The sequence below is a fragment of the Hylobates moloch genome, unplaced genomic scaffold (genome assembly GCF_009828535.3).
Source record: "Hylobates moloch isolate HMO894 unplaced genomic scaffold, HMol_V3 SCAFFOLD_11, whole genome shotgun sequence".
Taxonomy (NCBI): domain Eukaryota; kingdom Metazoa; phylum Chordata; class Mammalia; order Primates; family Hylobatidae; genus Hylobates; species Hylobates moloch.
In genome coordinates this window covers 30,565,294-30,590,492 of record NW_026652286.1, presented here as the reverse complement: position 1 = coordinate 30,590,492, position 25,199 = coordinate 30,565,294, and the positions used below count along the sequence as shown (strand labels likewise).

General features: G+C 40.2%; 1 protein-coding gene and 1 non-coding gene across 3 annotated transcripts in view; both read right to left on the bottom strand.

Moving 5' to 3' along the window:
- PIK3C2A (phosphatidylinositol-4-phosphate 3-kinase catalytic subunit type 2 alpha) overlaps positions 1-25,199 on the bottom strand; it is a 130,022-nt gene that overhangs the window by 7,163 nt on the left and 97,660 nt on the right. For both annotated transcript variants that reach the window (XM_032166525.2, XM_032166526.2), the window contains exons 20-32: positions 23,314-23,418; positions 21,467-21,559; positions 19,343-19,472; positions 14,165-14,301; positions 11,353-11,522; positions 9,983-10,139; positions 8,587-8,696; positions 5,784-5,991; positions 3,499-3,623; positions 1,098-1,215; positions 935-1,007; positions 486-595; positions 273-398 (exon numbers count right to left, since the gene is read on the bottom strand). In XM_032166525.2, coding sequence (XP_032022416.1) covers positions 273-398; positions 486-595; positions 935-1,007; positions 1,098-1,215; positions 3,499-3,623; positions 5,784-5,991; positions 8,587-8,696; positions 9,983-10,139; positions 11,353-11,522; positions 14,165-14,301; positions 19,343-19,472; positions 21,467-21,559; positions 23,314-23,418 — 1,662 coding nt within the window. The remainder of the gene's footprint in view (positions 1-272; positions 399-485; positions 596-934; positions 1,008-1,097; positions 1,216-3,498; positions 3,624-5,783; positions 5,992-8,586; positions 8,697-9,982; positions 10,140-11,352; positions 11,523-14,164; positions 14,302-19,342; positions 19,473-21,466; positions 21,560-23,313; positions 23,419-25,199) is intronic.
- On the bottom strand, positions 24,613-24,724 carry LOC116477500 (U6 spliceosomal RNA). Its single transcript, XR_004250473.1, has one exon. It is a non-coding gene; the product is annotated as a U6 spliceosomal RNA (small nuclear RNA).

Here is a 25,199-nt window from a genome sequence, read left to right as displayed (position 1 = left end):
TTAAAATCTCAAAACAATGGACACAGAGAAGGGAACAACACACACTGGGGCCTGTTGGGGGATGGGATGGGGGAGGGACAGCATTAGGAAAAATAGCTAATGCATGCTGGGCTTAATACCTAGGTAATGGGTTGATAGGTGTGCAGACCACAATGGTACGTTTAGCTATGTAACAAACTTGCACATCCTGCTCACGCACCTCAGAAATTAAAAATGAAAATAAAAAAAAACTCAATAAACCAAGGAAACTTCTAGAAATGATTTTAACTTACCATTTCATTGAATGTCGGATTCCTCGTTTTTCGTGAAATTTTGGTTTTACGTTTGGATGTTTTGTGGTTATCTGGAAGTAGGTATGTTTTGACATATGGATTTGGGTCAGCTCCATCTTCAGTAACCTAAAAAGAAAAGCAGTCCCTTAATAGTAATGCTTCCTACCAAGGTAAGGGTTTCCTCTACAACCATCATTCTTTGTAATCACTCACAAGATCTTTGATGTGCATCACCATGATGAAAAGAGTACCATTTCGGTAAGAGATGGATAATTTCACAGCTCCTCCTATTTGGCCTGGAGTAGGACTGAAGGAACCTGCATCTGAAAATACAAATATTTTCATCTTTATTTACTGGTTGTAGTGGTTCAAGCTGCAATAAAAGGATTTTGCTTTATTTTCAAGACCGTCACATGTGGTGCGGACAGGAGGGAGGGGAAAAAGGAGTAAACAACCTGATAGGTCATTGATTTATACTTCTTTAGTAATCACATCTATTAGGAAAGTTATATTTATTCAGAAATAGACTGGCTTAGAAAGAATACTCTCCTCCCATTCTCAGACCACAGCTAGTAAGCCTGCTGTCATTCTACCACATTCATTGAGAAGTTACAGACTTGCAGATCATGAGTTACCGATAAAAAGAAAAAAAATAATCTCACCTGCAGACCTAGCTATTCCTTCAGCTTTCTCATCACGAAGTAAAGGGTGGAAGAAAGTACAAACAAGATCACACTAAGAATAAAGAGAAAACAATTCATTAGTTTAAATATCATGTAACACAAAAGGTATAAGATGTTATTACTTCTCATTTAGTAAGGTTACCTCTGCTACATCCGTTGAAGCATTCATCAAACTCTGTAAATAACTGTTTAACTCAATTTTCCTTTTGGCTGCTACATCTTTTATGTGTGTTCTTCCTAGAACCATCCTATTAGGAAAGCTACAAAAAAAAAAAAAAAAAAAACAAGTGGGATTTAAATAAGTACAATATTTCCTTAGAAATACACTTTTTTATATATACTTAAAGACAAAGTAGTCTTAATCTATTATAAAGTAATATTTTGTGGCTCATGGCCTTTGGGAGGCCAAGGCGGGTGGATCACTTGAGGTCAGGAGTTTGAAACCAGGTTGGCCAACATGATAAAACCCTGTCTCTACTAAAAATACAAAAATTAGCATGCTGATGCCTATAATCAGATGCCTATAATCCCAGCTACTCGGAAGGCTGAGGCAGAAAAATCACTTGAACCTGGGAAGCGGAAGTTGCAGTGAGCTGAGATCACTTACACTCCAGCCTGGGTGACAGAGCAAGTCTCTGTCTCAAAATAAAATAAGTAATTTTTTGTGATTTCTCTTCAAAGTATTGGAGATGACATCGTTCAGTTACCCATTATCCCTTTATAAGCCTTGGTTGAAAAGGGCTATGTGTTGATGTCCTATATTTATTATGAGCTTGGTGCAAAACTAACTGTGGTTTTTGACATTAAAAGTAATGGCAAAAAACGCAATTACTGGCCGGGCGCGGTGGCTCAAGCCTGTAGTCCCAGCACTTTGGGAGGCCGAGGCGGGCGGATCACGAGGTCAGGAGATCGAGACCATCCTGGCTAACACGGTGAAACCCCGTCTCTACTAAAAATACAAAAAATTAGCCGGGCGCGGTGGCGGGGCGCCTGTAGTCCCAGCTACTCGGGAGGCTGAGGCAAGAGAATGGTGTGAACCCGGGAGGCAGAGCTTGCAGTGAGCCGAGATGCGCCACTGCACTCCAGCCTGGGCGACAGAGCAAGACTCCGTCTCAAAAAAAAAAAAAAAAAAAAAAAAACGCAATTACTTTTGCACCTACTTAATACTTATTTTCAATATTTCTTCTCAAGTTTAATCACTCATAAATATTTTATCTAGATCTGATCCCTAAAAAATAAAATCACTACTCAATCAGCCATAACTATTACATATACCAGTAAAATCCACAAATAATAACATAAGGCCTAAGTAAGGTGCTGAAAGGATAATCTTCATTCCACTTATTTTGGTAGCAGTGGAAAAATGAAACTGTACATGGAAACAAACTCAAATACCCACTTCACCTCCTCCTTACTTTTCAAATCTACTCTGAAGAAAATATGAAAAAACTCAACACAGGAAATCTACTGGTCATTGAACTACATTAAAACTGAAGACTCCCAAAGGGTATCAAATACAAAACTAAGATTTTGATTGACAGTCTCGATGTTTGCTTGTTATTTTTTTTGAGATGGAGTCTCGCTCTGTTGCTCAGGCTGGAGTGCAGTGGCGTGACCTCAGCTCACTGCAAGCTCCACCTCCTGGGTTCACGCCATTCTCCTGCCTCAGCCTCCCGAGTAGCTGGGACTACAGGCGACTGCCACCATGCCCAGCTAATTTTTTGTATTTTTTAGAAGAGACAGTGTTTCACCACGTTAGCCAGGATGGTCTCCATCTCCTGACCTCGTGATCCGTCCGCCTTGGCCTCCCAAAATGCTGGGATTATAGGTGTGAGCCACCGCGCCTAGCCATGCTTCAGCTTTTTAGCAGAGGAGCTCAGTATGGCCCATGATCGATTATTTCTGCACTGATTTAGCATATGACTTTTTTTGGGGGGGGACAGGGTCTCATTTTGTCACCCAGGCTGTAATGCAGTGATGTGATCTTGGCTCAATGCAACCTCCACATCCTGGTATCAATCAATCCTCTCACTTCAGCCTCCCGAGTAGCTGGGACTTCAGACATGTGCCACCAGCCCAGCTAATTTTTGTATTTTTTATAGAGATGGGGTTTCGCCACGGTGCCCAGGGCTAGTCTCCAACTCCTGGACTCAAGCTATTTCCCCGCCTCGGCCTCCCAAAGTGCTGGGATTATAAGCTTGTGAGCCACCACGCCTGGCCGCATATGACTTTTTTCAAAACCAAGATGCCAAATTATTATCTTGTGTTGCTTACTATGGTAGAGACAGCAAAGTTAAAGCTTCAACAAAAGTTAGAAGTCTAGAAAATCTCATATTTTAACATCCTGATCATTTACTCATTCAACAAAAACTTACAGTTCCTTGTTCATGTCTAGTTTTGTATTAGGTCCTTGTGATACAAAGGAAAATAAGACACACATGGCAGATAATATCTTACTAAGTGTTAACACAACGATTTCCACCTACATTTGATAACAAGTTGTTTCCTACAAAAAGGATTAATGTACAAGGATGGATACATACCCTGGTAACTTCCAAAGTGGAAAAATAATACTGAGCTTATTGTGAAGTTCCTGAAATTCGTCAAATGTTCGGAAGACAAATGATGGTTCAATCTGCCCTTCCCTCAAAATTCGGACTACATAAATCTGAAAAGAAATCACACCACAAACACATAAAATTTATATTTAAATCCTTCTTTCCAGGCCAGGCACGGTGGCTCACGCCTGTAATCCCAGCACTTTGGGAGGCCGAGGTGGGTGGATCAGCTGAGGTCAGGAGTTTTGAGACCAGCCCGGACAACATAGTAACAGCACGTCTGGCCGGGTGCGGTGGCTCATGCCTGTAATCCCAGCACTTTGGGAGGCCGAGGCGGGCAGATCACGAGGTCAGGAGATCGAGACCATCCTGGCTAACACGGTGAAACCCCGTCTCTACTAAAAAAAAAAAAAATACAAAAAATTAGCCGGGCGTGGTGGTGGGCACCTGTAGTCCCAGCTACTCGGGAGGCTGAGGCAGGAGAATGGCATGAACTCGGGAGGCAGAGCTTGCTGTGAGCCGAGATCACACCTCTGCACTCCAGCCTGGGCGACAGAGCGAGACTCCGTCTCAGAAAATAAATAAATAAATAAATAAATAAATAAATAAATAAATAAATAAATAAATAAATAAAATAGTCCAGGCATGGTGGCTCACGTCTGTAACCCTAGAAGTTCGAGAGGCCAAAATGAGTGGACCACTTGGGGCCAGGAATTCGTCTGGCCACGTGCCTGGGCAACATGGCGAAACCTCATCTCTACTAAAAATACAAAAAAATTAGCCGGGCGTGGTGGCGCTTGCCTGTAGTCCCAGCTAGCTATTCAGGAGCTGAGGCATGAGAACTGCTTGAACCTGGGAGGCACAGGTTTCAGGAAACGAAATCGCGCCATTGCACTCCAGCCTGGGCAACAGAGTGAGACTCTTTTATATTTATAAAATAGTCTCAACAGAGTGAGACTCTTCTATATTATAAAATAGTCTCAACAGTGAGAGACTCTTTTATAAAATAAAATAAAATAACATAAAATAAAATTAAAATAACATAAAATAACAACATAAAATAAAATAAAAATAAATAAAAAGTCAGTTAAAAAAAGGCAAAAGGTTTATGGGGGGGTGGTGAAGGAAAGCTTGTTTTGCTGGCTAAACTTTTTTTTTTTTTGATACAGCATCTTGCTCTGTTGCCTAGGCTGGAGTGCAATGGCACAATATTGGCTTACTGCAACCTCCGCCTCCCGGGTTCAAGCGATTCTCCTGCCTCAGCCTCCCGAGTAGCTGGGACTACAGGCACATGCCACCACACCCAGCTAATTTTCATATTTTTAGTAGAGACGGGGCTTCACCATGTTGGCCAGGCTGGTCTTAAACTCCTGACCTCAGGTGATCACCTGCCTCGGGCTCCCAAAGTGCTGGGATTATAGGCGTGAGCCATTGCACCCGGCCTATTTAAACTTTTATAAAGTTACAATACTTTAAAGAATATAATACTGGTGCCAAGTAGGATCTATCTATAGAAGGCCAGAAACAAATTTGGGGATATATAAACTTAAAGGTAGTAGTATATATTGGGGAGAGAATGGACTATGCAATGAAATGGTGTTAGGATAACTTAAATAAACACACAAAAAGATACTAAAATTTATTAACAGAATAGATGAAAATTAAAACAGTAGTAAAATAGCTTTTTAAAGACTATCAATTTGCCAAAAATTTAAAAACTGGCAGTTCTAGAAAGTATTATCTAACAAAAAAGTTAGCACAAGGGTGAAAAGTAACAACAAAAAAGATAACACTATAGTCTGGAAGAGGAAAAAGCATGCTGAAGTTCCTGTATCTCTTCAAAGACAATGTGTGTGTGTTTTATATCAGAGACTGGAATAGGAACTTTGACTTTTTACTTTATATACTTCTCTATTGATTGAATTTGTTACAACAAGCACACTTTATCTTTGAAATGTAAAAAAACTGATAAAAAATAAAAATAAAAACATTGAAGAATGAGAAAAAGCAGAATAGCACCACTCTTTTAGCTTTGTCTCTAAAAGACAGAATATCACTCGGTCCTTATTGTTTGAAGCAAATATAGCAAGAATTAAATACCAAAAAAGTTAGGGATGCTTCAAGTACATTTACTTATTTATGGACCATTCATGGAAGAAACAAGCATGAATAGAACAAATGCTTGGAACTTTAGCAGAGTCAGCAAAGGAAGTAGAAAGGACAACAATAATACATGCATGATTATTTATAAATATTGAAATCAAACTTACATAATGTTTATCTGGGTTGTATTTCTTATGATATGTAAAAACAGAGACGTCCTTGATTCGACCATCTTGTCTAAAGGAGTATGTTTTAGGTGAAAATGAAAGGATGGGCTCATCATTAGAAGGAAGACCAGAGAAACGAATCTGAGCAAGGTTGTGAATGAAGAAGTTAAACTTGGTGGCAATGCTTCCCAAACTTGATTCAATAAGCCTACAAAGTAATCAGAAAATTCGTTAACAGTAAATGAGAACACATGGTAAATTCTTTCAATGTAATAAATGACAAAAACCACTTTCATTCCTTTAAAAATATTAAGCAGATTGTCACTTTGCCAAGGATTCCCTTTGTTCTACAGGCCAAAGATTTGTTAAAACACCAAACAAAATAATTTATCCCAAGAAAGAATTCATGCTTGGTTCTCTTGAACCGTAGGCTCCCCAAGACTAATTAAAGAGCTATTATAGATAGATGATGATTGGTATAATGCTAAAAAGATGACTTCATTAATTTATTCCCTTTTAATAAAGGAGAAAGATGACAAATAGGTGGGAAAGAAAGTAATTCAAGGGCCGGGCACGGTGGCTCATGCCTGTAATCCCAGCACTTTGGGAGGCCGAGGGGAGCGGATCACTTGAGGCCAGGAGTTCGAGACCAGCCTGGCCAACATGGCTAAACCCTGTCTCTACTAAAAATAGAAAAATTGGCCAGGTGTGGTGGTGTGTGCCTATAATCCCAGCTACTCGAGAGGCTGAGGCAGGAGAATTGCTTGAACCCAGGAGGCAAGAGGTTGCAGTGAGCTGAGATTGCGCCACTGCACTCCAGACTGGGTGGTGGAGTGAGACTGTCTCCAAAAAACCACAAAAACAAAAGAACAAAAACAAAGTAATCCAAATTTTAAAAATTCTCTCCTGTCAAACAGTAGAATTGTAGAATTCAGTGTCAGACTCCTTCAGGTAATCATATTTTCATTCAGTTGGAAAAAGAAGTTTTGACAGGATGGAGAGTTTGGAAAGTAGGTCTGGAAAGAACGTTTTAGGCAAGCAAATGAAGTAAGTCTCAGAAACAAGGTTAAGGAAGCTAGAAAGAAGAAGGATATTCAAAAACAGAAGTGAGAGAATCTCAAACACAGGCTTTTGCCCCACTATGGACTGAATGTTTGTGTTCCCTCAAATTCATATGTTGAAGCCCCAACCAACACTGCCACTGTATTTAGAGATAGGGCCTTTATGGAAGTAATTAAGGTTAAATGAGGTCATAAACAGTAGAGCCCTAATCCAATAGGAGTGTCCTTCTAAGAAGAGATGAGAGAGCTAGCTCTCCCTACCATGTGAGGACACATTGCGAAGGTGGCCATCTGCAATCTGGCAAGGGAGCCCTCAACAGTAATGTAATCGGCTGGCACCTTGATTTTGGACCTCCTAGACTCCAGAACTGTGAGAAAATAAGTATCTGTTGTTTAAGCCACTAGTCTATAGTATTTTGTTATGGAAGTCTAAGCAGGCAGACGAATACATGCCTGCTTTGTAGTTTTGCCCAGGGGAGCCAATGAATCTCTTTTAAAAAACAAAGCAAAAGAAAACCCATCAATACCTAAATTGTCAGGATTAGTTTGGAAGGCTATACAAAAGTCAGCTTCCTTCAATTCATTTCAGCCCAGACTCTTGAGACTAGGGAAATCCAGTCAGTGTTTTATACCTCTTCTCCACTGAGAGGAAGAAGGCAAGAGAAAAAGGAGAGAAAAGAACATGAGCTCAGGTACCCCTCCCTGCTATGGTATTGTGATGATGTGGCAGCAGTAGTCAGTAACCAGCCTGATCACCAGACCTTTAGAACATATTTGTCAAGAAGATCTGGTTTTTTTTTGAGACAGAGTTTCGCTTTTGTTGCTCAGGCTGGAGTGCAATGGCGTAATCTCGGTTCATCACAACCTCCATCTCCCAGGTTCAAGCAATTCTCCTGCCTCAGTCTCCTGAGTAGCTGGGATTACAGGCATGCGCCACTATGCCCGGCTAATTTTGTATTTTTAGTGCAGACGGGGTTTCTCCATGTTGGTCAGGATGATCTTGAACTCCCGACCTCAGGTGATCCGCCCGCCTCGGCCTCCCAAAGTGCTGGGATTACAGGCGTGAGCCACTGAGCCTGGCCGGAAGATCTGTTTTTAAAGCAATAACAAATTCAAGTACCAGTCATTGGCATATGTGTTTGAAGTACTGGGCCATATAATAGTTTACTTGCAGCAGTGACCAGGGTTTGCTGGATTAAAAACACCAAAGGTCTCCATGGGAATTGTTAAGACAAAATCCTGAAAAATAGATTAGTACAGATAACATTTTAGAAAGAGACTTTAATAAGCTGGGCTTAGTGGTGTGCGCCTGTAGTCCCAGCTATTTGGGAGGCTGAGGCAGGAGAATCGCTTGAACCCAGGAAGCAGAGGTTGCAGTGAACTGAGATTGTGCCACTGCACTCTAGCATGGATGAAACAGCAAGACTCAGTCTCAAAAAATTAAAAAAGATTTTAAAATGGTACATGGCACTGTAGAAAAATGTTTTTATCATTGAAATTACATATTAAATAAACCTTGAGATATTTTGAGGCAAATAAGTATATTTTTAAAAATATTATTGCAAATCCTTTGTATTTATTAGTAAATCAACTTTTGACAGCCTACTATGTGCAAATTACTGTGAATCAGAATTTGTTCTTATAAATCAGAATTTTGATAAATAGCATTTGTTTAAACTAAGGTAAAACAAATCAAAGCAATATTTTATGTTCCTTCTGCAATATACTTAAATATGCCTTACCTAGTAAAGAAAATTGTAGCTTCTGCATCTGTAGTTTGGGGTTGAAGTGCATCTCTAACATATTTCAAATCTTGAATACTTGTAAGTTCTGGTAACCCTGAAGGAATCATCTGTAGAAGAAAACAAAAAGTTCTGTGAGTTAAATTTTTTAAAACATTTGTTCCTCACTCCTTCCTGTGGGCTGCTCAAGTAATCAGAACTAAAGCAAACAAAAACAGTCAGTCTTGAGGGGTTCATTAGTGTATTGGGGACCTAGGTGATTATCTAACAAATAAGGAAATGGACACCAAGAAGTCAAGCAATTTGTTGGTGGTCACAAACCCAGTTTATAGAATTAAACCTGTGAGATCCAGATCTCCTTTTGGCTAGGCTCTTTTTTGGGCGGTGGAGGGGGCAGGCTGTGATCTTGGCTCACTGCATCCTCTGCCTCCCGGGTTCAAGCAATTCTCCTGCCTCAGCCTCCTGAGTAGCTGGGATTACAGGTATGTACCACTATGCCTGGCAAACTTTTTTTTTTTTTTTTTTTGATAGAGATGGGGTTTCGCCATGTTGGCCAGGCTGGTCTCAAACTCCTGACCTCAAGCAATCTGCCTGCCTTAGCCTCCCAAAGTGCTGGGATTACAGGCATGAGCCACCCCGCCCGGCCCAGGCCACTGTTTTTACTTTCATAGATTTAGGGGGTACAAGTACAATTTTGGTACATGTATGTATCACACAGTGGTAAAGTCTGGGCTTTTAGTGCATCACTTGAATAGTATACATTGTACCCACTAAGTAACTTCTCATCTCCCATCTGCCATCCCCCTTCCTACCCTCCCAAGTCTCCAATGTCTATTACTCTACTCTTTATGTCCATGTATACATATTATTTAACTCCCACTTATAAGTGAGAACACACAATATTTAACTTTCTGAATTATTTCACTTAAGACAATTGTAGCCTTCTGCTTATTACCATATCAATTTAGTCATAATAATCATAGTGGGTTTGTGTTTTTTACTTTTTACTTAACTATAATATATACCCAGGAAAGTACAGAAATCTTCATTGTACAGCTGAGTAAATGTTCACAATTCACACCCATATTAATACACAAAACATTCATTAGCATCTCAGATGCCTGTCTTGGGGTCCAGCTACTAATACTTCCCATCCCAAGGGGAGCCACTCTACTGACTTATTTTTTGTATTGTACACAAATGGAGTCAGACAGTAGGTACTCTTGTGTCTGGCTTATTTCACACAGCAGTAAGTTTAAAATATCTGAGCAACAATGTATCTGACATTTGTGACTAAAGCAAATTTTATTCCAAAATCACAAAATAATCTTTTTTAGGTATTGAAACATAGATGCATTAATATAAAACTAATTAAGTGCTTATAAAGAATAGTTACCAGTGAAAGGAGGTTAAGAAAAAGGTTTGTCTGCTTTCTTATCAAGTTGTAGGCCTGACAGCAGAGGTCCACAAACAACTGAAAACGAATGGTGGGCTTTTCACCCCCATTAATGACATATGCCATATCAGAGGTCAGCACAAAAGGAGCCCGATCCCTATTTAAAATGAAAGTACATACAAAATATTATTTACAGAAGATACTCCAATAGTGCTATTACATGATTATTAAACTATCTGAGGTACAGCCATTTCCACCTAGGAAACTTAATACCACACACTTTTGAATTTCCATAATTTTAAAATAACATTTTTCTTTTTTGAGACGGAGTCTTGCTCTGTCACCCAGACTGGAGTGCAGTGGAGCGATCTAGGCTCACTGCAAGCTCTGCCTCCTGGGTTCACGCCGTTCTCCTGCCTCAGCCTCCCGAGTAGCTGGGACCACAGGTGCCCACCACCACGCCCGGCAAATTTTTTGTATTTTTAGTAGAGACAGGGTTTCACCATGTTAGCCAGGATGGTCTCGATCTCCTGACCTCGTGATCTGCCCGCCTTGGCCTCCCAAAGTGCTGGGATTACAGGCGTGCCACCACGCCCAGCCTCTAACATTTTTCAAGAAAGCTATCACATAATAATCTCATTATTTAGAGAGAACTTACGTATGAAATTTCCTTATATATAAAAATAAGGTGATATTTATAAATCCACAAACCCAAAGAGAGATCAAACAGTAGTTACAAACACAGAAAACTACTTACTGCTGTTATACACATGAAACCATTTCTTTCTAAGAGTTATCGCTAAGTAGATAAAAAAATATATATGTACCTTAATTCATTTCAACAAAGTTTAGCCGGGCATGGTGGCTCACGCCTGTAATCCCAGCACTTTGGGAGTCCGAGGCGGGTAGATCACGAGGTCAGGAGATCGAGACCATCCTGGTTAACACGGTGAAACCCCGTCTCTACTAAAAATACAAAAAAATTAGCTAGGCGTGGTGGCGGGCGCCTGTAGTCCCAGCTACTCAGGAGGCTGAGACAGGAGAATGGCGTGAACCCGGGAGGCAGACCTTGCAGTGAGCCAAGATCGTGCCACTGCACTCCACCCTGGGCGACAGGGCAAGACTCCATCTCAAAAAAAACCAAAAAAAACAACAACAACAACAACAAAAAAACAAAGTTTATACACACTTAAGACACATTCTTGTCTACTATGTGGTATGGTCATATCTTTGGGCCTTTTTCATTCCCAGTTATGTTCAAATGGAGCCACAAGGCAAAACGCACAAGGCAAAATGCAAAGCTTGAGACAAACATTAATTTGGGAAACAGGAAGTGCCTCATTTCTTTGGCAACAGCAATAACATTATACCTTTTGAAGCTGCCAAACATCTGTGCATGTCCCAAAAACTTTCCAAAGTCAATGTGAAACATGTGTCCCGTGCTTCGAAGCATTATATTGTCATTGTGTCGATCACAGATGCCTAAAACATAGGTGGCTACACAGCATCCAGCACAGGAATAGATAAAGTTCTCTGAAGCCTATAAAAAACATATACAATTATTTTAGAAAATGAATTATTTTTAAAGTAGGCAGAGTTTATAAATAGTAAAGTAATTTATCACTCTTTAAAAACACTATTGTAATCCACTCTCTCAATAGCATACAAACTGGGATACAGTAATAGAAGCCAATCTTTTCATATTTCAAAAACAAAAACACTCTTCTAAGGGTGGTTACTGCCCCTTCTCTAGCTTTTCTCTTTTAAAAGTCTGGGATCCCTACCAGTCCCTACTTAGGTACGTGCTGCCTTCGAACAGCTTTTAAGCATCATGTTTGTGGAATCCTGCACCTCTCTGACTCTGCTGCTTAGAATCGGTAAGGTGCAGGATTCCACAAACATGATGGATAGAAGATTTTTGCTCTTTTTCCTCTGCCTGCAGGGAAGACATGTGTAAGGAAAATCAGCTTATATCTGAAAACATTCAAGAATACAAGTAATGCGTTTTGTTTCCCATGTGGTGATTCCCTGTGTGTCATCTTAAGTTCTCCCTCTCCTGGGGATTATTAAAATTACTAATATAATATCGTATAGAAGGATACAGCAGGACACATACAATGAGGTTTTTCTTTAATCTAAAGCATGTGTATTTAGTTTATTTATACAAAATACTGTATTTCTGAGTGGTACATTCATTTGGCCTGACTTGCCCATGTAGTTAATTTTATTCCATAATTCCCCAGAAATCATTACCAATGATGATTAACAGCAAATGTTTATATAGTCTTTAGCACAAACCAGGCACTTCTCTGTGTATGTGTGTACATGTATGTGTGTGTATATACATTAACATATTTAGAATCTCACAACAATCAATGACTTAGGTACTATCATCATAACCATTGTACAGATGGAAAACTGGAGCAAAGAGAGGTTGTTTGCCCAAGATCACATAACTGTTAAGTGGCAGAGTGAGGATTCAAATCTAGGCAATATGGCTTCACTAAGTTATATTCCCTCTTACTTATTAAATCACATTAAAAAGCCAAATTCATAAAAGATGCTTAATGTATGCTACTTGGCAATTATTTCCTTACCAGGAATCACAAAGGGCCAACATTACTAAAACAAGTATGGGCTTCTGCTGCACTGCTTTTTTTCCCCAGACCACAAAGAAGTATGAAAAGGGAGTGATCTCAGGCCGGGCGCGGTGGCTCACGCTTGTAATCCCAGCACTTTGGGAGGCCGAGGCGGGCGAATCACGAGGTCAGGAGATCGAGACCACGGTGAAACCCCGTCTCTACTAAAAATACAAAAAATTAGCCGGGCGTCGTGGTGGGCGCCTGTAGTTCCAGCTACTTGGAGAGGCTGAGGCAGGAGAATGGCGTGAACCCGGGAGGTGGAGCTTGCAGTGAGCCGAGATTGCGCCACTGCACTCCAGCCTGGGCGACAGAGCGAGACTCCGTCTCAAAAAAAAAAAAAAAAGAAAAGGGAGTGATCTCACAGTTTAAATGATCTAACAAAGGTCACAATTCCCCAGCATTAGCTTTGTAGGTCAACAGATGGCACGTGTATGTCTATAAAGGTGATCCATTAATGAAACAAACTAGGCAGCTCCATGACATTAAAACGGGAGTCTTCCTACATCACCACTCAGTTTTCTTGGGTCTTCCTGAGGCCAAGTTAGGATCATTAGAGGCCTTATGTCCTGAAAGATTGCCCTTTCCTCATATGTAATTCCAAATAGTAGTAAAACAGAAAATTGATGTTTCCAGTAATAAGAGCTATCAATTATACAACTTTCAATATGCAGTGCTTCATATAAGTCACTTAATTTTCACAAAAATCTCAATGCTTATGTTTACAGCCATAGTATATGTTATAATACCATAATATTATGGTACTATACTTTATAGCAGAGGTCACTGAGGCACAAAGATGTTAAATAATTTGCATAGGTCGGGCGCGGTGGCTCACGCCTGTAATCCCAGCACTTTGGGAGACCAAGGCGGGTGGATCACAAGGTCAGGAGATCGAGACCATCCTGGCTAATACGTTGAAACCCCGTCTCTACTAAAAATACAAAAAATTGGCTGGGCGTGGTGGCAGGCGCCTGTAGCCCCAGCTACTTGGGAGGCTGAGGCAGGAGAATGGCGTGAACCTGGGAGGCGGAGCTTGCAGTGAGCCGAGATTGCGCCACTGCACTCCAGCCCGGGCGACAGAGTGAGACTCCATCTCGGAAAAAAAAAAAAAAAAAAAATTTGCATAAGGCCCTGTTGCTGAGTGACTTGGGACCGGACCTGAATTCAAACCCAGAGAGTTTGGCCCCTAATTTATGTTCTTAACTACCACATGATGCTGCCCATTTTACTCATTTCCCAACCTTCTTCCAAGATCTTTGTGAAATATAACATTCTGGGTTAGAAAAATGTCTCTGTTTTGCTGGCCTCTAAGTATGTGCTTGGAAATTTTTGGGGGCATAATTTAGCATTGGTTTCACTCAGATTCCTGCCATTAAATGCATTCTGTTTTACATTCTTTCCTATACTTAGAAAAAGATGCTCTTTTCCTGACTTAGACTAAATGACTATTTGGTCACCAAAGCTGGAAAATGAAAGCACTTAAAACCTTTGTAATACATTTTTGACAAAGCTTTTTAGAATGAGGAGACATGCTAATTACCTTTTCATATTCTTCTTCAGAGGGATTGTATTTCCTTAGCCACTCTGCAAGTGGTTTATCTTTAAAGGATCCTGTCACACCATATTCCACTTGGATTTTCCTGAGGGTATCAGAAGCAGGAACCAGCTCCACCATGCCTTTAACGATAAAATATTAAGCTATGTAAAACTGTCTCCCCAAAATAAGCCTTTAAACATTTTTAAAAATTATTATTGCTTTTTAAATTTTACTTTAAGTTCTGGGATACATGTGCAGAATGTGCAGGCTTGTTACATAGGTATACATGTGCCATGGTGGTTTGCTACACCTATCAACCCGTCATCTAGGTTTTAAGCCCCGCATACATTAGGTATCTGTCCTAATGCTCTCCCTCCCCTTGCCTCCCACCTGCCAACACGCGCCGGTGTGTGATGTTCCCCTCCCTGTGTCCACGTGTTCTCACTGTTCAACTCCCACATATCAGTGGGAACATGAGGTATTTGGTTTTCTGTTCCTGTGTTAGTTTGCTGAGAATGATGGCTTCCAGCTTCATTCATGTCCCTGCAAAGGACATGAACTCATCCTTTTTTATGGCTGCATGCCTTTTAAAAAGTTATAGTTTTCAATCTTTGACATAAGAAACCAGCTAGCAATTGTTACTTTCAAAAAAATTCAAGTCTGGCTGGGTGCAGTGACTCACACCTGCAATCCCAGCACTCTGGGAGGCCGAGGCGGGTGGATCGCTTGAGGTCAGGAGTTTGAGACCAGCCTGGCCAACATGGCGAAACCCCATCTCTACTAAAAATACAAAAATTAGCTGGGCATGGTGGTGGGCACCTGTAATCCCAGCTACTCAGGAGGCTGAGGCAGGAGAATCCCTTGAACCCGGGAGGCAGAGGTTGCAGTGAGCCAAGATAGCGCTACTGCACTCCAGCCTGGGCAACAGAGCCAGACTCTATCACAAAAAAAAAAAAAAAAAAAAAAAATCAAGTCTGGCCAGGCATGGTGGCTCATGCCTGTAATCCCAGCACTTTTGGAGGCTGAGGTGGGTGGATCACTTGAGCTCAGGAGTTTGAGACCACCCTGGCCAACATAGCAAAACCCCACCACTACTAAAAATACAAACATTAACCAGGCACGGTGATACACACCTGTAGTCCCAGCTACTCTGGAGGCTGATGCATGAGAATTACTTGAACCCAGGTGGCAGAGGTTGCAGTGAGTCAAGATGACACCACTGCACTCCAGCCTGGGCGATAGTGAGACCCTGTCTTAAAAAAAAAAAAAAAAAAAAAAAAAAAAGTCTGGCCGCCAATCAAAATTGTTCTTTATTTTCAAAAGTATCTAACATGTAAACATCAATTTTGACTATTTGAGACTCTCTAGTCTGTACATCCATACACTAATCCCCAAAGGAAAACTAGCTGAGATCACAGGTGCCCAACACCATGCCCGGCTACTTTTTGTATTTATTTTTTTTTTTTTAGTTGAGATGGGGTTTCACCATGTTGGCCAGGCTGGTCTTGAACTCCCAACCTTCAGTGATCTGCCTGTCTCGGTTTCCCAAAGTACTGGGATTACAGGCATGAGCCATCGTGCCCAGCGAGGAAAACTATTTTAATTACAAACAAGACGACACTGACCTAGCTGGTAAAGTTACATATAAGATACACACTGTCCCACTTCAGCACAAAAAAATTTCTTTAATCATATATTTGGGCAAGATAAGAATCTTCCAGAATACATTAGCACTTTCAAAAGGAAGAACAGATGAAGACTGACCTTGTGATATAATTAAATCTCAAGTATATATTTTGGCCTCCTAATTGAAATATAAATGCCTGGCTGAACAAACTTTGGAAGGCAGAGGCGGGCGGATCACGAGGTCAGGAGATCGAGACTATCCTGGCTAACACGGTGAAACCCCGTCTCTACTAAAAGTACAAAAAATTAGCCGGGTGTGGTGGCAGGAGCCTGTAGTCCCAGCTACTCGGGAGGCTGAGGCAGGAGAATGGCATGAACCCAGGAGGCGGAGCTTGCAGTGAGCCGAGATTACGCCACTGCACTCCAGCCTGGGCAACAGTGCAAGGCTCCATCTTAAAAAATAAAAAAAATAAATAAAATAAAACAAGTATCAAACAAATAAATTATGTGACATTTACACAAAAGAAAACAATGAGGGAGGAATTATGTGCTTTGATAGAAAGATCTCAAAAATAATGTTAAAGACAAAATCCAGATGGAGAACTGTACTTCTGTGTTTGAAAAGAAAGATGGTTGTGCATATTAGAATATATACAAAACATTTCCAGAAGGCTACATAAGTAGTTATATTGTGGAAAGAGGGTACCTAGAATTGAGGATGAAGGTATGAGAGAAAACGAGCATTTACTTTTCAATTTATTCTACTATATGCTATCTGGATATTCTACTATGTGCAAATATTATTTATACAATTAAAAAATTAATTGATATATTTTTAAAAAGAAAGAGATGCATTTGTGTTAAAATAAAACACATGAAAACAGAGCTCTGCTTTGGACAAAGGATTGGAGGAAACAGAAGTTGACCAAGGCTGCCAGGGTACCCAGATAGAAAGTATGTGGGGCCAGATTGTAATTCTAGTAGTCTAGATACATATGGCAGAATGAATTCATTTGGCTCCTTTTTTTCTGGTTGTTTTCTGAGATAGAGTCTCACTCTGTTTTCCAGGCTGGAGTGCAGTGGTGCCATCTGGGCTCACTGCAACCTCTGCCTCCCAGATTCAAGTGATTCTAGTGCCTCAGCCTCCCAGCAGCCAGGACTACAGATGTGCACCACCACACCTGGCTAATTTTTTGTATTTTTAGTAGAGGTGGGGTTTCACCATATTTGCTAGGCTGGTCTCAAACTTCTGGCCTCAAGGGATCCGCCCGCCTCGGCCTCCCAAAGTGCTGGGATTACAGGCGTGAGCCACTGCGCCTGGCCTCTGCTATGTGAATTCTAAAAGAGTTGTAACACTCAAAAATCAGGTTTTAAAACGAACTCAACAAATTGAAAAGTATTGTATCAAATATAACAAAGTTAATAGCTAACGTCCTACACATGGTTCTAAGATACAAAAATGTACAAGTACATAGCTGGACACAGTGGTGCATGCCTACACTCCCTGCTACTTGGGAGGCTGAGGTGGTAGGAATGTGTGAGATCAGTTTGAGGCTGGCCTGGAAAACATAGTGAGACCCCTGTCTTTATGAAAAATTTTAAAAATTAGCTGGGTGTGGTGCCATGTCACAGGTGCATGCCATCATATTCAGCTAATTTTGGGAGGCTGAGGCAAGTGGAATGCTTGAGCCCAGGAGTTTGAGGCTGCAGTGAGCTATGATCACACCACTGCACTCCAGCCTGGATGACAGACAGAGTAAGATCCTATCTCTGAAAAAAGAAAGAAAAGAAAAAGAAAATGTACAAGTTACAGGATGGCCAAGACATGGCTTAGCAGAAGCTGGTATGATGACAACTTACTGATTTTATTTATGAATAGTTTCACATGTGTGACACTATGCTCACCCTTTTGTATTCTACAAAATCCAGGTGCCATTCTTAGAGACAACAGATTACCTGAACCATTTGCAAGGAGAATAATAAGGTGATAAGGTAATTTAAAGTAATCTTTCATAAGTGGCTGAAGAATTTGGAATTCAGAATCTGAGGCCACAATACTGGTAAGGGTGAAGACGGATTTAACTTAATTATATGATAGTCCCTGAACAGAACTGGAACCAATGGGTAAAAGACACCAGGACTCAGTCCCCATTAATCACTTGAATATGAAAAAGAAATCGATAGCTATCAGAGCTACACAGGATAGAATGAACTGCCTTGAAATGCAGTGAATTCCCCTTCACTGTAAGCATTTAAGCATAAATCGAATGGCAAATATTGGAAGGATGATTATCTTTCAGGTGACTTCCTAGTGCCTATGCATAGAATTTGTGAAGTGTTTCTCATTTCCACCAACAGCAGATGATCTTTCCTTTAAAACCTGATGGTATTGCCTTTACAACTTTTAGAGCTTTCAGCTTATTAAAGCATACTCTGATTACTTGTATGTATTATTGCTTCCTTCTAAAATATGAGTACCACATATTCTTACCATTTTATAGATGGTAAACAACAAACATTTGTTGAATAAGAATAATGATGGCTGCCATTTATTGAGCATATAATACGCATCAGGTATTAGGATGTTTTACATTCATTAATAATAAGATAGATATCTGCTATTAGTAGAAAAGAACTTTGTATGATTTTATTTTATAAAAATGAAATCAAAGTTGATTTAACTTAGATATGGCCTTATTTATTTGGTTTTGAGACAAGGTCTCACTGTTTTACCCGGGTTGGAGTGCAGTAGCATGATCATGGTTCACTGAAGCCTTAACCTCCCAGGCTCAAGTAATCCTCTCACCCCATCCTCCAGAGTAGCTGAGACTATTTCTTTTTGTAGAGACAGGATCTCCCTGTGTTGCCCGGGCTGGTCTCAAACTCCTAGACTCAACTGATCCTCCTGCCTCGGCCTCCTAAAATGCTGGGATTACAGGTGAGAGCCACTGCACCCAGAGATATGGCATTATTTTTAAGCTTAAAGCTAAAGACCATAAAGTCCTCACTGGGTCAATTAATGGACACCTCTGATAACTGCGAACGATTTATTTAGGCTACACTAAGTTAAAAAAAATTTTTTTAAATTTATTTTGAGATGGAGTCTCACTCGGTCACCAAGGCTAGAATACAGTGATGCAATCTCGGCTCACTGCAGCCTCCGCCTCCCAAGTTCAAGCCATTCTCCCATCTCAGCCTCCCGAGCAGCTGGGATTACAGGGGCACGCAACCACACCTGGCTAATTTTTGCATTTTTAGTAGAAACAGGGTTTCACCATGTTGCCCAGGTTGGTCTCAAACCCCTGACCTCATGTGATCCACCCACCTCAGCCTCCCAAAGTGCTGGGATTACAGGCATGAGCCACTATGCCCGGCCACTAAGTTATTTTTAAAAGAGACTTAATTATGAGCAACTGAATCAATAAAGTAACACTGAATTAAAATAAGAATCAACTGTGATACCAGGGTATCTGCATCAGGACCTTTAGGGCAGGTACACTTTAAGCTAAGTTCAAGGAAAAAAATAAGACATCAAGACACAGCTAATAAACTTACCTCGATCTCTGCCAGTCGAGAGACATTTGAAAATTACCATCCTCAGATCTAGTCCTTCTTTAAGCCAGATCTTATCCATAATCTTTATCATCTGTAAAGCTAACATATCTTGCCGAAGATCTTCACCAACCTTGAAATCAAGGAAACAAAATGAAACTTGTACATCTCCAAAAGACTTAACAGATTACATACTATGAAAGCTGTAATCCCAGCACTTTGGGAGGCCAAAGCAGGCAGACCACCTGAGATCAGGAGTTCGAGATCAGCCTGGCCAACATGATGGAAACCCCGCCTCTACTAAAAACACAAAAAGTAGCTGGGCATGGTTGCACACACCTATAAGTGAACAGAACTGCCTTTTTATTTTTCTGCAGCATTCTAGGGAAAGGTACTTAACCTCTTCATATCTCAGTTCCCTGAACTGTACACTTTAAAAGGTTCAGTTTTATGGTATGTGAATTATATTCAAATATTTATTTATTTTTTGAGACTGAGTCTCGCTCTATCGCCCAGGCTGGAGTGCAGAGGAGTCATCTCGGCTCACTGCAACCTCCGCCTCCTAGGTTCAACTGATTCTCCTGCCTCAGCCTCCTGAGTAGCTGGGATTACAGGCGCCTGCCACCACACCCGGCTAATTTTTGTATTTTTAGTAGAGATGGGGTTTCACCATGTTGGCCAGGCTGGTCTCGAACTTCTGACCTCAGGTGATCTGCTTGCCTCAGCCTCCCAAAGCGCTGGGATTACAGGTGTGAGCCACCGTACCTGGCCTATATTCAATTTTCTAAAAAGGCAACATGGAGAATCTGTGGGATGATGAAATGTTCTACATTTTGACTGTATCAATGCCAATATCCTGATTGTGATACTGCACTACAGTTATACAAGATGTTACTATGAAGAAGAGTACACAGGATTCCTCTGTACAGTTTGTTACAATTGCCTATGCATCTATAATTATCTCAAAATGAAAAGTTTACTTAAAAAAATTAACTCTCCCAAAATGAATTACTTTTTAACTAAAACCTGAACAACTTTTCATTTTTTTTTTTAAACTGGATAAAATAATTTAAAAACACATAATAATGAATACATTCTGAGACTAGCCAAGAAAATTATGGAAAAGAATAAGGAGAATTTGCCTTAAAAAATATTAAAACTTGGCTGGGCACAGTGGCTAACGCCTGTAATCCCACCACTTTGGGAGGCCAAGGCGGGCAGATCACCTGAGGTCAGGAGTTTGAGACCAGCCTGGCTAACATGTGAAACCCCGTCTGTACTAAAAATAAAAAAGTCAGTCGGGCGTGGTGGCACATGCCTGTAATCCCAGCTACTTGAGAGGCTGAAGCAGGAGAATTGCATGAACTAGGGAGGTAAAGGTTGCAGTGAGCTGAGATCACGCCATTGCATTCCAGCCTGGGCAACAAGAGCAAACTCCGTCTCAAAAAAAAAAAAAAAAAAAATTAAATAAAAAAAAAAAACCACATAAAATTCTTGTATTCAAAACAGATATTACTGGTTTAGAAAAAGGCGCCTACATCAATAAAACATAGAGTTCAAAACCAGATCTGAGTACAAAGGAATTTATTATATGTATATATCAAAGGTGGTTCAGTAGAAGCAATCTTTATGAACCTCCACATGTCCAACTCATTGAATTAACTAAAATTCTTCATCCTGTCTTCAAAATATACAAATCATGATCAAAACATGTAACATTTTTGGCTGGGCACGATGGCTCACACCTGTAATCCCAGCACTCTGGGAGGCTGAGGTGGGTGGATCACCTGAGGTCAGGAGTTCAAGACCAGCCTGGCCAACATGGTGAAACCCCGTCTCTACTAAAAAATACAAAAATTAGCCGGGCATGGTGGCAGGTGCCTGTAATCTCAGCTACTTGGGAGGCTGAGGCAGGAGAATCACTTGAACCCAGGATGTGGAGGTTGCAGTAAGCTGAGATTGCGCCACTGCACTCTAGCCTGAGTGTCAGAGCAAGACCCTGTGTAAAAATAAATAAATAAAACAATAAAAAAACATTAAACAAAATCACCTTTTCAATTTTGGGAAGGTAATTTGATAAAAAAATTTCTAAATTGCCATTAAAAAATAGTAACATTATTTACTCACCTTAAACATGACATTAATTTCTTCTCCCATAGGGTCAGCATTCACCATTGCGACTTTTAGGGGGACAGCATTAGAACTGAAGAAGGAACATGACTGCAAATACACATGTTAAGCATTAGAAAGATAAATAAAAATGGATTTAGAATTTTTTTTTGTCCTACGCATTTCCCCTTTCACTTCTTCCTTTGTGTCTTGTTTTTAGATTTATTTTTTATTTTTATTTCTGTTAGAGACAGCATCTTGCTTTGTTACCCAGGCTGGAATGCAGTGATGCAACCATAGCTTCCCACAACCTCTAACTCCTGGCCTCAAATGATCCTCCTGCCTCAGTCTCCTGAGTAGCTGGGACTACAGGCATGCACAAACACGCCCAGCTAAACACTTGTTCCTTTGAATTACAGCAAATGAAGTAACACATGAGAATTGCTTTTTCATTTTATTTATTTTTTTTTTAGATAAGAGTTTTGCTCTTGTTGCCCAGGCTGGACTGTAATGGTGCAATCTCAGCTCACTGCAACCTCTGCCTCCTGGGTTCAAGCAATTCTCCTGCCTCAGCCTCCCAAGTAGCTGGGATTACAGGCACCCACCACCACGCCCGGCTAATTTAGAATTGCTTTTCTAGACTCTCTGGAAGATAACAGATATGCAAAAATACTTTTTGAAACTTAAACATAGCATATATGACTAAAATATCATCTCACTAGGCAGAGAAGCAAAAACTTGAGACACAAACTTTTAAAGTTTGAGCTTTGTAAATGTCTTAATCCATCAACAGAACACAACGTCTTATGATATCCTTTTCCTTCTTCTAAATCACTGTGATCTGAGACCTCCATTCTTCTGTTTATGGTACTATTTTAATTAATTAGCCATGGAAGTATTCCCAAAAACTAAAAATTTTATTAGCAATGATCACATCTTACTTTTAAAATGAAACTGACTAAAAAGCTAATTTAAGACAGTGAGACCAGTCGGGCATGGTGGCTCACGCCTGTAATCCCAGCACTTTGGGAGGCCGAGGCAGGCGGATCACCTGAGGTCAGGAGTTCGAGACCAGCCTGGCCAACACGGCGAAACCCCGTGTCTACTAAACATACAAACATTAGCCGGGCGTGGTGGCAGGCACCTGTAATCCCAGCTACTTGGGAGGCTGAGGCAGGAGAATTGCTTAAACCTGGGAGGCGGAGGTTGCAGTGAGCCGAGATTGCACCATTGCATTCCAGCCTGGGTGACAGAGCAAGACTCCATCTCAAAAAAAAAAAAAAAAAGGCCAGGCATGGTGGCTCACGCCTGTGATCTCAGCATTTTGGGAGGCCGAGGCAGGTGAATTACGAGGTCAGGAGTTCGAGATCAGCCTGGTCAACAAAGTGAAACCCCATCTCTACTAAACATACAAAAATTAGCTGGGCATGGTGGCGTGTGCCTGTAGTCCCAGCTACTCAGGATGAGGCAGGAGAATCGCTTGAACCCGGGAGGTGGATGTTGCAGTGAGCCGAGATCGTACCACTGCACTCCAGCTTGGGCAACAGAGTGAGACTTTGTCTCAAAAAACTAAAAAAAAAAAAAAAAAAAAAAAAAAAAAAAAAAAAAAAAAAAAAGACGGTGAGACCAATTTTAAAAAATGAAGCCCAAGGCAGTAAATAATATTATACTTTTTTTTTTTCCCCAGGAATGGTGTTTAGGTAAAAAAATATGCTATGATAAATATGGATCCTAATCACAACCATCCATGCTTATAACCAACCTATGCAGGTTTTACCTTCATTTGCCTTAAGCATACCTGCCCATTTGCCTTCTTCCTATTATTTTCAAATGTAATATGAACTTATAAGTATTGTATGTGTCACCTTAATATTTAATTCTTTTGCCACTAGACTTGGCTTGAGAGGGAGACGGCATTTATTTTTCTGAAAAAAGGACTGTACTCGTTCCATACTTCTTTGGAGAACAACCTATAGAAAGAGATGTGATACTGTAAGAACATAATGAAAATGAAGACCTATTTTTCACACAGGTTATGCTGTGGATACAATTTATAAAATGGCCAGTTGTCAAATGGTCAAAAAAAGGTTGTTACTAAAGAGAGTTAATTTTTACTATAAAACTAGAATGGCCAAAGGCTATAAATATAGTGGGCAAAGGTACATTTGGCCAACCAATGTATACAAAAATGTTAAAGCTCACTAATAGTCAAAGAAAGAAACCAAACAAAAATGAATGCAATTTTTCACCTATCAGATGAAAATTTAAAACAACATCCTGTGTTAGGAAACAATTTCATAATTTATTGGTAGGGAGAGAGGTGTACACAGGTGTAGCTTCTTTTGTAGAGCAATGTAACAACTATTATAACTAAAAATATATGTCGCTCTTGACTCAGCTATTTCACCTGTAGGAATTTTCTGAAAGAAATACTAGCAAAGAAGTAAAAATGTACACACCAACCAAAGTTCATGGCAGTACTGTTTAGTAAACAGAAAACAGGTAAACAATGCATATAGAGGTAATAGTTTATAATTAAGATTGTATGTAATATTTCCCCAAATTAATCTATAATTCTTATCAAAATTCCAACTGCCTTTTTGCAGCAATGGATACACGGTTCCTAAAATTCATATGAAATTGCAAGTGTCCCCTGATGGCCAAAAATAATAATGAAAAAGAACAAAGTAGGAGTACTCACATTGTCCAATTTCAAAACTTACTATAAAACCATGGTAATTAAAAAAAAGTATAGGCTGGGTGGATGGCTCATACCTGTAATCCTAGGATTTTGGGAGGCCAAAATGGGAGGACTCCTTGAGCCCAGGAGTTCAAGACCAGCCTGGGCAACATGGCAAAACCCTGTCCCTACAAGAAAAAAAAAAAAAAAGACAGGCATGGTGGCAAACACCTGTGGTCCCAGCTACTTGGGAGGCTGAAGCGAGAAGATCACTTGAGCCCAGGAGGTTGAGGCTGTGGTGAATTGTGATCACACCACTGCACTCCAGCCTGGGCAACAGAGAGAGACCTTGTCTCAAGGAAAAAAGGAAAAAAAAAGACAAAAAAAAACCCAAATATAGCATATGGATAGACATATAGATGGATAGTATAGAATTGAGAGTCTAGAAATAAACCCATATATGTGGTCAACTTTTTTTTTATTTAAAAATTTTTAACAGAACACTTAATGAATTTGCATGTCATCCTAGTGTAGGGGCCATGCTAATTTTCTCTGTATCATTCCAATTTTAGTATATGTGTTGCTGAAGAAAGCACAGGGTCAACTGATTTTTGACAAGTACGCCAAAACCATTCAAGAGGAAGGAGGGGGTCTCTTTAACAAATGGTGCTAAGACAGCTGGATAACCTCATTCAAAAGAATAAAGTTGGGCCTCTACTTCATACCACATACCAAAATTAACTCAAAATGGATCAAAGACCTAAACATAAGAGCTAAAACTAGAAAAGCTTAGAAGAAAACACAGGTGTACATCTTTATGGCATTAGATTTGTTGATGGATTCTTAGATATGACACTAAAAGCATGAGCCACAAAAGAAAAAAACAGATAAACTGGAATTCATCAAACTTAAACATTTTTGTATTAATATATTAAAGGACACTATTTTTTTCTTTTTCTTTTTTTTTTTGCACGCAAAAACAATAAACATTTTCTAATAATACATACAAACAAAAAGATGCGTATCAAACATATTAGGAAGGTTGCACATGGGAAGTCGGGGAATAGAAAT